Source organism: Lipotes vexillifer, unplaced genomic scaffold (assembly GCF_000442215.2).
Source record: "Lipotes vexillifer unplaced genomic scaffold, Lipotes_vexillifer_v1.1 scaffold470, whole genome shotgun sequence".
Taxonomy (NCBI): domain Eukaryota; kingdom Metazoa; phylum Chordata; class Mammalia; order Artiodactyla; family Lipotidae; genus Lipotes; species Lipotes vexillifer.
In genome coordinates, this window is record NW_006799533.1 from 540,527 (window position 1) to 557,215 (window position 16,689).

General features: G+C 38.4%; 1 protein-coding gene across 1 annotated transcript in view; it reads left to right on the plus strand.

Moving 5' to 3' along the window:
* Window positions 1–11,197: 11,197 nt before the first annotated feature.
* Window positions 11,198–16,689, plus strand: part of COG6 (component of oligomeric golgi complex 6) — a 64,708-nt gene continuing 59,216 nt past the window's right edge. The window contains exons 1-2 of the mRNA XM_007471669.1: window positions 11,198–11,450; window positions 13,372–13,515. Of these exons, the coding sequence (XP_007471731.1) occupies window positions 11,298–11,450; window positions 13,372–13,515 (297 nt within the window). The 5' untranslated portion in view covers window positions 11,198–11,297. The remainder of the gene's footprint in view (window positions 11,451–13,371; window positions 13,516–16,689) is intronic.

Consider the following 16,689-nt stretch of genomic DNA (forward strand, 5'->3'; position numbering starts at 1 on the left):
GTTATTTTGAAATGATAGAGGGTTCTTCCTTTCTAAAATTTTCACCAAAATGCTAACCCTTCTCCCATGAGTCAGGTCTCTTTGATTCCAAAACCCATATTGTTTTACAGTATCACACTGCCTCCGAATGAATGCCTATTATGTGCCAAGACATTTGCAAGATAATTTAGGAATAGAAAAGTTAATGAGACCCAGCAACTCTTCTTAAAGGTGTTTATAAGCTGACCATAGAACAGATAATACATGCACATAATTCTTTCTAATTCAAGCGCCAAAGAGAACCTTTAACTTCTATGAACCTTTGTTCAGATGAGGTAAAAAGGATGATACCCAAATGGAAGGAGGTTTCATGAAGGAGAAAAATGGTAGGTGGGGATACAGAAGTAAAGTGGGGAGAGCATATAAGGCAGAGGAGTGGGCATGTGCACGGTGGGGATGAAAGGCACTGGGCATGTTTAGAAAAAGGGGATTCAATGCTTGCAGTGCAGCATAAGACAGGTATAGGGAAGCAATGAGAGTAAAATATAAGGATATATTTCTCAGATGGGTTGGGGTCAAATTATAGAGCAGCTGGAAGCCAGAGACAGCACCATGGACTTGATTCTCTACACTGGTGTGCTCCAACATGGGACATAACCCCAGGATGGATGTCAGAGAGTGGAGAGCGCAATGGGGTGCAAGATGATGTCAAAACTTTTATTTAGTTTTAATTTTTAATGTTAGAAATGAAAGAAATGATGCATTACTGAAATGCACTCTATGGGTTGACTCTAGTTCCCTCACTCTCCATATTTCAAGGTCACAGATCTCATGTCATGTACAGTCGAGGAGGCATCCTCAGGGAAGGGTGGGTGCTCCATAATGCCAGGATTGGGAGGGAGTCATAGTTTTTTGCTAGTTTTCAGTGTGTTGCTCACTGCAACAGGCTACCTTGCAATGAGTTTGCAGACGTGAGGGTCCAGTTTGGTGGATTATAGATTATGTCATCTAATTTTAACTAAACATCCTCCAAAATGGCAAATGGCCTAAAAAGATGCCTTCAGAGAACCCACAGATTGAAGATAGTACTAATAATACAATCACAAATAAATTAAAATGTGGCAGAGCTGACATTCCTTATCCTCCAAGTATAAGATGTTCATCACCTACATTACAAGACAAAACCAAGGATAATCTAATGAGAGGTGATAAGAAATAGTATTAGAAAAAGTGATATTTGAAATATAGGTATAGACCCCATGTTATTTATGATGAACCTTCTTATCAACGGTATAATAGTATGGTGCCTTTGCGAAATCCTGAGTTTGTTTTCCATGACAGCCCTTGAACGAGGTATTAAAATAAACTGAACTTAGAATGAGAGCAGCCACTTCAGTTGCTGTATCACAAAGTATTAACCAAAGTTTTAAAAAATAATGAAGCATATATATATATATATATATATATACACATACCATAAATATGAATAAATACATATAAAATCTTTTAATGTAAAACAATTAAGCAGACATATCTATAAATTGTATGCATATGTAAGTAAACATGTATAATATGAATAATAAAAATTTAGATTTAAAAAGTTCTTTGAACCTTAATAAAATAAAAATTATTCAAAATATATTTTCTCTTTATCTCAACCTTTTATGTTTTTGTGCCTGTTAAAGAATGCCACGTATGCCCGTTTATGTCTCTAGCAATGTTATTACAGTCATAACTTAAATATATAGTTATAAATCTGTATGTATCTGTACACTGCACACTCTCAACATGTTTTAGCTGAAGGGGGGTTATACTTTTGAAAAGTTTGGGGATTGCTGCTTTACATTTAGAATAGGGATGCACTGAAGGCTTTGATCCAGGAAGTGATACATCAATACATCAAGACATCAAGAACTGTATTTAAGAAAAAAATCTGGTACCAATGTACTATGAGACTATTTCACGGACTATAAAAGACTATTTTATAATGAACTGTGAAAGAGAAAGAAGGGAAATGGTTAATAAATTGTTGAGAAAATTCTGGTCTTGAATAGGGAGGTACAGATGGGACTAGGAAGGGGGAGCCAGAGGCGGTAGATACGAGAGTTCTGTGAAGGATTTCAATACACGATTCATTACCAGGGAAAGTGAGGGGCGTAGTGGAGATGAAGCAGAGATAACCCTGAGTTTCTCCTCTGGGTAAATGAATGAAGGGTGAGGACATTAATATTAACAGAAATGCTGTGTTTTCAGCTTGGTTTAGAATAGAATATATTTTCTACAATTTGGGTCATCGTTTATTCAAATACATCAGTCTACTCATTTATTCATATTAATTTTTCATTTATTCAACAAATTCTTATCAAATTCCAACAACATTTCAGAAACTGCATGAAGTGCCAAGTATTCAAAGATGAATGAGATGGTTTCTAGACTCAGGGAGCTCACAGATTAGCGGGAATAATATCATAAAAATGTGTCGATAATGATATAGAGTGTGAAAGTGCAGTGAGAGAACCACCTGGAGGGTGATTCAAGAGCACATGGAAGGGACAGCTGGCCTGACTCGGTACATTTCTGGAAGAGGAGGCTCCTGAGACTCTAAAAGAATGAGTAAGTGATAGTCAAGGGAGGAAGAAAGGAAATGCATTCCAGGCAAAGGGATGGATGTGATGGCCAAAGCACAGCGCAGCGTAGGTGGGAAACTCAAGCAGAAAAAGCGTTCAACAGACATCAGATTCCCTGTGACTGGTGGACTGCTTAATTCTGATAAGAGGCCATGGACTCATCTATTCTGAAAACAAAATCAGTAACAATCAGTTAAAAGCCAAAAGCTGTCAGACCTATGCACAACAGTGACAGGTGGAGAGCAAATCAAAAGAAGGGGGAATAGATTGTTTCTATGTTAAACCTGCAGCACAGAAATTGCACAATGAAAATAGTACCTGTGGCTATTTAAATTGGAGACATTACTATCTGGTGATTACCTGTAGTATGTGTTAAATAAGAGAGGCCAGCTGGCAACCCTGTAGATTCGGACCACAAGAATGAACAAGTAGACACAATGAGGCTTGTTATTGGAGAATATACACATATGTATAAGGAAAGAGGGAATGGCCAGAAGAAACTCCAGAAAGTGCATGGATGTTTACACCTTAGTATTAAACTATGTATTTACATGTATGCGTACACGTGAGTTCCAGATGAAACTTGAAGCTGAAAGGAGATAGGAAGTGTGGTAAAAAAAAAATATATGCTTTAATTTATCTGATAATGTGGGACTGCTGTATGAAACTTGGGCAGGAATGGATTATTGTGTAGTTCCACTGAGAGCGTGTGAAATAGCTCAGATAAATGTGGCAACTACGTATTACTTTCTTGATTATATAATACCTCTTACACCCATCTTACTTCATCTAGTTCTCATTACTCAATAACCCAGGTAATGTTACAGCATTTTGTACAAGAGGAGATTGAGAATTGGAGGCAAAACATGGCTTGCCCGGGGGCATATAGTGGCAGAGTTGAGATTCAAACCAGGCTTTCTGACTCTGGAACCAGGGTACCAACCATTTTACCAGTGGTTTCAACAAATCAATAGCTTCCTGGAGAATTATCATTTGATAATTAAGGTTTTTGGGGTTTTTAAAAAATGTATAAAGATAGCTTTTGTGTGTAGAAAGGAATTCTTACATCTGCATTCATTTTCACTAATAGTTCATACCTTACAATTTTGATTGTAAGTTGAAGATACAACTTAAATATTAAGTAAATCTACTTACAAACCTAGTGATTGTTAATTAATACTCAACTTGTTTCTAAATTTAAGATATTAAATTTCCCCAAGCATATAAGTACAACTCATAACTTTAATTCATGTATTATTTTAAATATTTCATATTAAAGTCATGCAAGTTATGTTCTCCTAAATATTTAAGAATTTTTTTGTGATTGACTTAATTATCTAAAACTTTTCAACTTAAATATTTCATATATTTGGTTTTCTAAAGTGCTTCAAACAGATAAGCAGGTGGAATTACAAACCTAACACACAAAATATTCTTAAGTACTTAACTGATATTTGAAAACCTAATAATAAAGATTTGATGATTCAGATTTATTTAAACTTATAAATGCCGTTAAAACTTATCAAATACTATTATACCTTTTAAAATTAAAATCACACACAAAAAATTTTCAAGTTGAAATTATAAGTTCAATATGTCAGCTTTAAAAACAAGACAACCTATATTTTTCAGACGATTATATACACTGCTCAAATTTCCCGTTTTCTTTTTCATTTATTTTCTGCAGTTGTGGTCACCTAGATTTGCCCTTAACATTCCAAACTGGTACAAAAATATTGATTCCAAGGATTTTATCATTATTTTCTCCATGCTTATTTTTACATATTCCTGGAGTTGCTAAGTCATTTTATCATCTCTTTACTCAAAAAATTTCAGGCTGTGGTTAGAGATTCTGGACAGAGACCTGGAACCTAGTGGCAATTTCCAGAATAATCTACCTGAGCTGCCTGTTAATATGCCAATCCTGTTCATCTAGAAATGGTTTCATCTGGCTACTTCTTAGTCATTTTATTTTTACTCTAACTTCCGACACAACTGTTACTATAACCCCTGTCATAAATATAATTGTCTAATTTGGGTGCACAACATCTCATACTCACACTATCTCCCACCCCACTGAGTTGCAACTAATCTCTGTTTGCTTGAAGCTAATTAAAGTCTGCATGACAGTCCCATCTACCCCCAGTGCTGGGGCTGTAACTAAACTCTTTATCTAGTTGGATTTTGTACCTTTTAAATATAGATCATTTCCTAATCTGTCTCACAGACCACAAATTTATAGTTATTATGTTGACCAGAATTACCTCTCCAGTACTGTGTGCTGTTGGGTTTGAAACCAAGCAGGACCCTGTAGGGCCTTCCCAGGCACAGACATCCTCATGTCCCCTGCCTCTTGCTTGTAAAAAGCTTTAGCCTCCTAGGCCTTTCCAGAGTTCCAAAGCGCAAATTTAATCAGAGAATTGAAAAAAATGCAGAAACAAAGGAAAACAGTCAAACAAGACAATATCATAGTAGTTCACCCATAAAACAAAATCAAGAACCTTTAATTCTTCCTCAAGGGCTATAGATAAAATCCTGAGTCATATCCTTGAGTTGTTTGATAGATACTAAAACCCCAACCAGATGGAAGACGTTAACTGCATGCTGACCACCAGCACGTAGAGCCCAAACTGGTTGGAACCAGAAGGTTGATGACGGAGATTCCTGAAACATCACCCTGTTACCTTACCATCAACCAATCAGAGAATTCTGCACAAGCCGATCATGCATCCTGGGACTCTCTCCCTCACAGTCTTTAAAAACCCTTCCCTGAAAGCCACTGGGGAGTTCTGGTCTTTTGAGCATGAGCTTCACGTTTCCCTTGCTTTGTCCCACGCTTGGCACTTTGCAATAAATGCTACACTTTTCTTCACTACAACCTGGTGTTGGTAGATTGGCTTTGCTGTGCTTTGGCTGAGCACACCCAAGTTTGGTTTGGTAACAGCTTGGAACCATAAAACATGGTGTCCTGACCAATGGATGGGCATGTGGTCAAAGTTTACTCACTTTAGGACTTTGAATGTTGAGCAAAGGCAGAAAAAGAATTAGCAGCAGTGCCCTAAACACCAACAAGTTGTTCCACTTACTGAGATCCTGAGTTGCTGCCGGTTCCCAGCTGGACCTTCAGCCTTCAGTTCTTTGAGCTGCCTTCACATCCTTCCAGTAAATTACACTGTCTGTTACTTTGCAACCCCAAACTCCAACTGGTACAGGCAGCCAAGGGGAGGCTGCACAGATGAGAAAAAAAGGTGCACTTAGCAAAGAAAGCCGGCCCTTACCCAGGCTCCAGTCAGACCAGCTGCGGTTATTCATTCTGCAGATTTCATGTGCAGGTTTGAAATCACTTTATTGCTAAAGAGGTATGAAATCATTACATTCATGACTGCTAAGGTTTCAGTTATGAAACTTTAAAATTGGAGAATTTTAAGGACAAACGGAAGGATGAGAACTATGGCAGAAAATATGCCTGAATCAAAAAAAGAAAATGAAAAATGTGAAGCAGCTTTCAAAATTCATGAGGTTTCAGAGAAAAGAGAGAAATCAGGAACTATTTCCATGTGAGAAGCCTCAATGCCTAAAAATCAAGGACTAGGCAGTAAAGCAGGTAATAGAAGGTGCAAAGAAAAGGCTCAGGGAGTCGTGATTAAAAAGAGATAGGAAATGTGGGACCGATGTTTCAAAGTCCCTGAGAGAAATACACAGGAGAGACAGTACATGTTACTAGGACTTCCACGGAGAAATAACAATGAAAGGTAAAAATTTCATACTCGATTTCTCAGCCTTTGTAGAAAACAGAGCATGGACACGTGCTTTAGGTTCAACTAACCAGACACACAAATGTAGAAACAAAACCTGAGGACACAAAGAAACTGGCACTGCAGAGTATCCAGAGAAACTGGCACAAAAAGCATAGATGGGGACAACTCCTCAGGAGGTGGTAGAATTTTAAACAACACAGTCTCCAGAGACAGCACTGGCAGTTGTGTGGTGGAGGCATCCTAAAGTTCAGGGTCAGTGGGTGAAGTGACCTGTTGGTCCAGGCTTCAGCAGTAATGACATTGGGGTCTGCGATGAGCTGTTCTCTGGAGTGATTTTGATCATGGCAATGTGTCCCCAGCTTCCTTTTGTTTCCCCATGTTCTCTTCCAAGTGTGGTCCTTCATCCCTGCTATTAATTTTGAGACTTACCCAAAATCCTCTTGTCAAATAAATTTCTATTTAAGTCAGCCCCAGTCAGTTCCTATTCATTGCAATGAAGAACTCTAATTCCATTTTTAGTTTTTTAAGGAAACTCCATACTGTTCTCCATAGTGGCTGCACCAGTTTACATCCCACCAATGCAGGAAGTTTCCCTTTTCTCCACACCCTCTCCAGCATTTACTGTTTGTAGACTTTTTGATGATGACCATCCTGACCAGTGTGAGGTGATACCTCATTGTAGTTTTGATTTGCATTTCTCTAATAATTAGGGATGTTGGGCGTCTTCATGTGCCTGTTGGCCATCTGTATGTCTTTGGAGAAATGTCTATTTAGGTCTTCTGCCCATATTTTGATTGGTTGGTTGTTTGTTTTGATATTTAGCTGTATGAGCTGTTTGTATATTTTGGATATTAAGCCCTTGTAGGATGCATCATTTGCAAATATTTTCTCCCATTCCGTAGGTTGCCTTTTCAGTTTGTTCATGGTTTCCTTTGCTGTGCAAGAGCTGTAAGTTCGAGTAAGCCCCATTTGTTTATTTTTGCTTTTATTTCTTTTGTCTTGAGAGACTGATCTAAGAAAACATTGTTATGATTATGTCAGAGCAGTTTTTGCCTATGTTCTCTTCTAGAAGTTTTATGGTTTCATGTCTTATATTTAAGTCTTTCAGTCATTCTGAGTTCATTTTTGTATGATACAGCAATCCCACTCCTGGGCATATATCTGGAAAAGACGAAAACTCTAATTTGAAAAGATGCATGCACCTCAATGTTCATAGCAGCACTATGTACAATAGCCAAGACATGGAAGCAACCTAAGTGTCCATCAACAGATGAATGGATAAAGAAGAGTTATACAATGGAATATAACTCAGCCATCAAAAGGAATGAAATAATGTCATTTGCAGCAACATGGATGGACCTAGAGATTATCATACTAAGTGAAGTAAGTCAGACAGAGAAAGACAAATATCATATAATGTCACTTATATGTGGAATCTAAAAAAAGATACAAATGAATTTATTTATAAACCAGAAATAGACTCATAGACATAGAAAACAAACTTACGGTTATCAAAGGGGAGGAAGGGGAGGAATAAATGAGGAGCTTGGGATAACAGATACTACTATATGCAAAATAGATAAACAACAAGGTCCTGCTGTATAGCACAGGGAACTATATTTAATACCTTGAAATAACCTATAATAGAAAAGAATCTGAAAAGTAATTTATATATATACATATATATATAACTGACTCACTTTGCTGTACAGCAGAAACTAACACAACATTGTAAATCAACTATACTTCAAAAGAAAAAAACTCTAACTTATAAAGCTGTAAAACTTCATTTCGGGACTTCCCTGGTGGTGCAGCAGTTGGGAGTCTGCCTGCCAATGCAGGGGACACAGGTTCAATCCCTGGTCCGGGAAGATCCCACATGCCACGGAGCAGCTAAACCCGTGTGCCACAACTACTGAGCCTGTCCTCTAGAGCCCGTGAGCCATAACTACTGAGCCTGTGCTCTAGAGCTCGTGCTCTGCAACAAGAGAAGCCACCACAATGAGAAGCCCACACACCAAAACGAAGAGTAGCCCACACCTGCCGCAACTAGAGAAAAGCCCGTGCGCAGCAATGAAGACCCAACACAGCCAAAATTAATAAAATTTAAAAAACACAAAAACTTCATTTCAATACTTTTCATTCAGTAAGCCTTTAATAAGCACGTATATTGTGTACGATATTGTGCTGGAAACCAGGAGGGCAAAGTCCCCATCATCCAGGTACTTAGAGTCTAGTGGAGGAACACAAAACTTAAGTAAATTTAAAAATAATTGTATGGCACAAGTTATTAGAGGTGTTGCATTATATTAAGTGCTATGGAATTTTCATGACATATCAATTAATTCTGCCCAAGGCCAGATGGGGAGCTATGTGAAGGTACAGTGAGGAAGTGATATTTGAGTGGAGCCAGAAGGACAAATAGGATTTCACCAGTTTCACAGGAGCACACATTCCTGGAAGAGTGAGTTGTATGAGCCAATGTATGGGAACTTAAAAGTTTGGGATGTGTTTGTGGCCCAAAAAATACAGGTGGCTTGAGTGTTGTAATCACAAACAAGTACCTAGAAATAAAACTACAGTGATACTCTTAGATCTGATTATGAAGGTATGTGTACACCATACTAAAAAGTTATTTTTTTCAATAACTGCCATCATGGTTCTTAAAGCAAAAAAGTGATAGGACCAAATCTGTTTTAGAGAAATAGTGCTGGTGTCAGTGCAAAGGTAGTAAGAACAGTGTCAAGGCAACACCGACACAGAATACATTTGAAAGTTTGGCTGCAGAAGTTTTTGCCTACATTCCAAGTGAGAGGTGTACACAACTCGAAATGAAAACTGAGGAGGCAGTAGTAGAATTTGAAAATTACTGCCAACTTAGCTGGTAACTAACGATGAGATGTGAGGTAGCCTTATGTCCTCAGAGAGACTTCTGTAGCCTTGGATTACTCATCATAAACAGAATACTAATGACATGATAAAATGGTAATGATCCCTATGTTGCAGGGTAGTTATGCAGATAACAGTAGTGTATTAAAAGGATCCAGCATTGAGCCTGATTCTCAATAAATTTGGACACTAAATAATAGAAGCTATTGTTTTGAATACAGGGAAGAATGTAGAGGACTGAGCATTCTATTTTATTCTATGATTCACCAGACATGGCTTTAATAAATGCCATATTATACTTTGATGAAGTCACAGTGACCAAAATGATGTGACTTCCACTTATTTCAGAAGCCAAAGACCAGGAGAGCTTTAATAACTAACCAAAGGGGAAGAGGGGGAAATCGAAGTGGCCCTCCTTTCAACTGCTACTTGGAAGGTAAGAATGTCCACGTTTTACACTTCAGCATGGTTCTTCTGTGGTTATATAAAAATGCTTTCCCACACGCCGCGGAGCAACCAAGCCTGTGCGCTGCAACTACTGAGCCTGCGCTCTAGAGCCTTTGAGCCACAACTACTGAGCCCACATGCCACAACTACTGAAGCCCACGCACCTAGAGCCCATGCTCCGCAGCAAAGAGAAGCCACCACAATGAGAAGCCCACGCACCGCAACGAAGTGTAGCCCCCACTTGCCACAACTAGAGAGAGCCACGTGAAGAAACGAAGACCCAACGCAGCCAAAAACAAACAAATAAATAAATAAATTTATTTTAAAAAATGCTTTGTTATATAAAAATGCTTTACTCTTTTACATGCATGTATTTGCTCTCCCATTAAATTAAAATATTTAGGTCAGAGCCTGTCTCTGATACTTTCAGTGTCTACTATATTAAGGAGTTCAATATACATAAATATCTTTTACATTTTTAATAAAAGAAAACCTTTATCTTCAATAAAAATTGTTATATATAAATATTACATATACACATATGTAAATATATACATATATAAAACCTAGGTCTCTGATGAGGCTTACCTGAATATTTATTTTAACTGTTGTAAAATACTGATTTGAACTGTTGAAAAGTATTGATTTCAAGCCCTTAACTTAGTATTTATAGTTAGCCTTATAAAAGAATGATAGATGAACATTAAAAAATATACAAATTGCTTTAAATATATTTAAATTTTACAATAATTTCCCGGTCTTCATCCTACTATATCATCCTAATTTTCAAATTATTTTGTTTCCTTTTTTTTTTACAATTGCAAATTCAGAGAAGCACAAATGAACCCAGAAAAGTAGGCCATAATTACCTTACCTTAATAACCGCTGTTGACATATTAAGTAACCCACGGGGAAGATTAGAAAATTCAGTCCGTTTGGAAAGGTACAAAATGAAAATTGGAAGCCTCTCTTCCAAAGGAATGCCATCCTGAAAAAAAAAAAAAGAAGCCTAAATTTACACGGGCCTCTATTTCACACACACACCACACACACACATCACACCAGTGATCACACTATACACACTGTAACTCGCCTTGCTTTTTCACATACTATATTTTGGAATTCTTTCCACATCTGCATTTAAATCTCCTTCATAGCAGGAAACAGTTACAAAGTATTCTAAAGTGAATTTAACTAGAGTTAGCTTTTACTGAACACAGTTGCCCAGGCACAGGCCTCAGTGTACTTTACTTAAGTCTAGCTCAGACTTTCACAGATTCAGGACCCCGAAGTGCCTTTAATCCCATAAACCGTAATCCCCAAACTCCAAACCTGATTTGAATTTCAGTCCACTTTGCAAAATCTCGCGTTACTCTCCTCTCACTCGCCGGGTCTTGCTCCGCCTCCCCCAACTTCTCTACCCTCCCAGCAGCTGTTACCACTCCTAGTAGCCTGGCGGCACAGGAATGGGCCAAGCAGAGCCTTCCGAGGGCGCATGCGCGGCAGATGCGCGCCTGCGCGCTACGGGGCTGCCGGCGCGTCAGTGCTCTGGGCTAAGGTGGCTGGGGCCGAGTTGCGGGGCGGGACGCGCGGCGCTATGGCCGAAGGCAGCGGGGAAGTAGTAGCAGTGCCCGCCACCGGGGCTGCCAACGGCCTCAACAATGGGGCCGGCGGGCCCTCGGCGCAGACTAACAACCCGCTATCGCGGAAGCTGCGTAAGATCCTGGACACACGGCTGGACAACGACAAGGTGAGCGGGACTGGCGGGGTCGAGGGTGCTGCGTCGTCCGTGGGTCGGACCCGGGCTGGGGGCGGTGTCTGTCCGGCGCCCTCGGGCTCGTCCCTTGTCCCCGCCGCAGAGGGGACCCCAGGCCCGCGGGACCCGCTGCGCTGCCGGCGTGGGGCAGGTGAGAAAGGGGAGGCCGAGGAGCCCCTGGAAAAGCAAAGAGGTTTCCTGGGTGTTGCCCCATATTTAATTAAAACTGTTCTTCGAAGACTCTGGATCGGGAAGGCAAACGGTGAAGTCCCCTGCCCCCGCAGGTGTCGGGGGTCTGAGCAGGGAGGGGAGAGGAGAGCCCCGGGCAGGAGAAGAAAAATGCAAAAGAGCAAATAAGGCAGCGCGAATGGGGAGCTTAGGGGGAACAGGAGGTCAAGGCTAAGCATCCTTGAGCCTTTCCATTGACAGGTGAAAACAATTAAAATAATTTGCAGCGCGAAAGGGCTACCACCTGCTCATGGCTACTAGTTTTTGTTGTGAGCTAAGCACTGTCTGTGATGTATGGGCTCATGCTGTATTTCTTTACAAGATAGTTTATCTTGTAACCTATCTTGTATTTCTTTACAGGATAGTTTATCCTCTCCCAAGTACCTCCTGAAACTTAGATTGGACTTTCCGTCTCCCGTGGTAGCAGATTATCTCTTCTGTATCACTGAGTCGCTAGGTATATTGGTCATGCCTTGGTGGCATAAAGAAAAAAGAGTGTGTATAAGTGAGAGTTTTATAGATAAGTTTCTATCTAAAATTTTTAGATAAATTTCATAGATAAATTTTTATTTTTTATACATATTTTAGACTATGTTTAAGTGAGAGTTTTACAGATACATTTTTATAGATAAAAATAGAATTTTTAATCTATAGATTAAAAATAGAAATTTTAATCTATAGATATAGAATTTTTATCTATAAAAATTTTATTTTTATAGATAAATTTTTAGGTAACTGACAGCAAGCTGTCAATAAGAATTGGTGTGTAAAAAATAGCATTATACTATAATGAGTAAGAAAGATTGGCTCTGGGGCCACCACTTATTAGATATAACCACCAAATTGGTGCATTATGGTTTCAATAAGTCCCTTCTGTGAGCTTATGTTAAGTTTCTAAATTGAGAATACTGCCAGTAACCTCCTCAGGTTTGTTGTGCGGGTTCAGTGAGAGAATCCAGATGAAATACTCAGCACAGTGCCGCAGCAGTTATGTCTTGTTAAATGTTAATTCTTTTTTTAAAAAATTTATTTATTTTTGGCTGCATTGGGTCTTCGTTGCTGCGCGCTGGCTTTCTCTAGTTGCGGCAAGCGGGGGCTGCTCTTCGTTGCAGTGCGCGGGCTTCTCATTGCGGTGGCTTCTCTTGTTGCGGAGCACGTGCTCTAGGCGTGCGGGCTTCAGTAGTTGTGGCGCACGGGCTCGGTAGTTGTGGCTCGCGGGCTCTAGAGCACAGGCTTAGTAGTTGTGGCGCACAGACTCAATTGCTCCGTGGCATGTGGGATCTTCCCGGGCCAGGGTTCAAACCCATGTCCCCTGCATTGGCAGGCAGATTCTTAACCACTGCGCTGCCAGGGAAGTCCCAAGAATTTCCACTTTTTTTCAATGGCTATATCATAGTGTCTTTAAACCAATCCTTTTTAGATGGACATTAGGGTTTTTTCTAATCTTTGCAGTTCCAAACAATTCTGCATTGAATAACGTATATATGTCACAATGCACAAGTAAGTATGTCCTTATTGTGTCTCAGAAATAAGTTTACTGTTCAGTAATGTGAAGGTCATCCAGTATATTTTGGAATGTGTAATGGAAACAAATTATTTGGAAATGATTTCATTAAATTTTTGCTTGAGATTAGAAAAACATTTGAAAATCGGTTCCAATAATGTTCTTTTATTATCAATTATGTAGGAGATGTTGGAAGCTCTCAAGGCACTCTCAACCTTTTTTGTTGAAAATAGTTTGCGCACTCGAAGAAATTTACGTGGAGATATTGAACGCAGAAGTTTAGCCATCAATGAAGAGTTTGTAAGCATTTTCAAGGAAGTGAAGGAAGTATGTAAACTTTTCACTTACCATTTATTGAGAGCTTACTATATGCCTGGCTCTGTGCTGAGGTTCTCTATGGATAGAGTTGATATGTTTGCAACTTGTGTACTGTACTCAAATAGAAATTTAGCTACTTACTCCAGCAGCTTCTAGGTCTTTCTTTGGATTAGTGTGATTTCTAAATCTCTAACCTCCACTAGTGCTGCTTTTTGGAAAGTTGTAACATATGTTCCAGGATATTCCTTTAGGAATCTTAGCTTTTGAAACAAACAAACAAACAAACAAAAAATAACACGTCTCTGAGTGGTTTTCCAGTAGAAATAGTCCCTCACTGAATAAACCTCCCTTAGATAACTGCTTCTCCACTGGAGAGTAATTAGGATTGAGTTACTTTACTGCCTCCTAAATTATGAAATTTTCAGATTAATGAGGATCAATGACTTCACTTAATAAATAATGTTTCATTACACTGGAGTGAGCAGTCTACTCACCATAGGGTGAAAATGAATTTTATTTATTATGTTATATTTTATTTATGTATTATATAATACTTTATTAATTATGTTAATATTACTGAGTGATACTACATAGTTAATAGTTCTGTGTGAGTTGTATGGACGTGTCATACATGGTTCTAGTGAGACAGATTATTTTTAACGGTGTAGTAGGATTTCATTGGCTGAAGGCTAATAATCTGGAAGATTAAAAGGGAAGTTTGGTAGTGTTCATAAAAATAGGGAGAGATCGTAGTGATGAGCACATCTAAACTGTACTCTCTAAACGCCATTTCCCTCTGGACGGAAGCACCAAAGTGAGGAAGCTGTATAAGACTACTGGGAAGTGTCAGAAGGACTCTGGAGCTAACTTAGGTTTCCACTGGCCAAATATAGGATGATTTGAGCATCAGTAAGAATGACTGCAGTGGACTGAAACACATCAAGCATATTTAAATCCATGAGTTCCTAATGATACTAAAACCCAACAGAACCCTCATCCACCATCTTAGGTGGATATGAGGGAACCAACTTACCGTTTTGAAAACTACTAAATAAAAGGAAAGAGTCAAGCATTTATCCTGTCTTTGGTACCAACTATATACAATTGTTGAGGCAAAGCTTCCCTTTATAGTAATATTCTACTTACTAAATGAAGAAATGATAGAAGATTTTGTAACCACTGTTTAAAGGATCTAGCTCAGGGTTTCTTAGTCTTGGCACTATTGACATTTTGGGCCAGATAGTTGTTGAGGGTTGTCTTCTGCTTTGTAGGATGTTTGGCAGCATCCCTGGCCTCTATCCACTATATACCAGGAGCACCACCTTTCCTCAAGTTGTTCCAACCAAAAATGTTTCCCAACATTGCCAGATGCCCCCTTGGGGGACGAATTTGCCCAAGTTGAAACCACTGATCATCAGTAGCTGCTTATCTCACAAAAAGAAACAGTCATATATGTGACTCCTAACAAAGGTATACAACATCACCTATGACGAATTCTTGCAAGAAAATTGGACCAGAATATAATCAAGCTTCCAGATCTAACTGCAAGTTTATAGGAAATACTGGGGACAGAGGAGTATGTTAACAGCATGAAGAAGCAATCAGCAAGTCTGGTGTGCTGGGAACTGTGCAGGCAAATGAACGGGTTTCTTCAACAAATAAAGTGTAAGAGAAAGACAATTTATTTAAATAGAGGAAATATCAATCAGTTGATGTTTGTGACTCTCATTTGGTTCCTGAGTCGAACAAATTATTAAAAAAACTGAAACAACTGGGCAAATTTGAACACTGAATAGAAATTTGATATTAAGGGATTATTGTTGAATGTTTAGATGGGTAAATGGCATTTTTTTTTGAGTTCTCTTAGAAGTGCATACTGATATGTTTATGGATGAAATGATATGCTATCTGGAATTCAAAATAATTCAGCTTGGGGAGGGAGAAAGTGGATGGGAAGAGAGTTAGAAAGTGAGTACAGAGATAGATTAAACAAGAGTGGTCATGAGTTGCTAATTGTTAAAGCCGTGTGATGTGTACATAGGCATTCACATTATCTCAACTTTTAGGTAATTTTGAAATTTTTCCATAATAAAAGATTTCTTTAAAGGTTATACTGCAATTGTATTTAACAACCTGTAATTTTATTTAATCGGGAATAAAAGGCAGTTTGAGTTCAAATGAAGACTTTACATACAAGCAATGTAAAGGTTCTTGAATTACAATTTAGCAAATCTCTGCATTTAAGTCATATATTAAGAGATGTAATTTCTATTATTTTACAAATCAGTTTCATTCAGTGTACTACAGTAGCTAAAGTAAATATTAGGAGAAGTTATTCTTGACCTTGTTGGCTGATAATGTCGTAGTGCTAGTCTTATACAGTGAGATTTAAGGAAATAGATTAATTTGCCTATTAGTTAGTACCTGTTTGCTATTGCTGACAATTGCTATTTTGAAATCATTCTTTTATTGTTTAAAGCAGTTTAGCACTTAAATAATTTGATTTACATCCTATTAATGGTAAGATACAGAGAGTAACATTTGAAAATGTCTGGTGCTATGATTTTTATAATTCAAAGTACTTTATATAGAGAAAGGAAAAAATTTAATTCTGGAAGTAGGATGTATGCTCATATTCTTGTAAATGATTTCCTAACTCTGGTTCATCCTTACATTTTATTCGTAGTCCTGCTTGGTTGCTTTCTTATCTCTTGCCCTGTGATTGGCCCATCCCTTCATAAAACTGTCATGTTTTTATTTGAAGGTTTGGGTATTGTGTTGAAAGAGATCATAGTAAGACCCTGTCTACCACTGAAACTTTCTTTCCTTGCATATCTTTCTGTTGTGTTACACTGAATTGAATTGGGAAAAAGAAGATAATAGTGCAGTATGAAGTTAAATATAATTCTGTGATATCATTTTTTCATATTAAGAGATTGGTTCAGTAAAGATTGTAGAGAATGATTTAGTAAAGAGTTTGGAGACTGGGAGGCCTGTTGGAAGACCGTTTTTTGTCAGTCCATACAGGAGAAAGCAATTGAACTGAACTCAAGTAGTAGCTGTTTGGGTTGTAAAAAAAGAAATGGATAAGATGTACATAATAAGGGCTATAAATGGTAGACCTTAGTGACCAGTTAAATTCTTGCATATGTGGAGGGGGCTGGAGGTGGGAGTATATAGGGA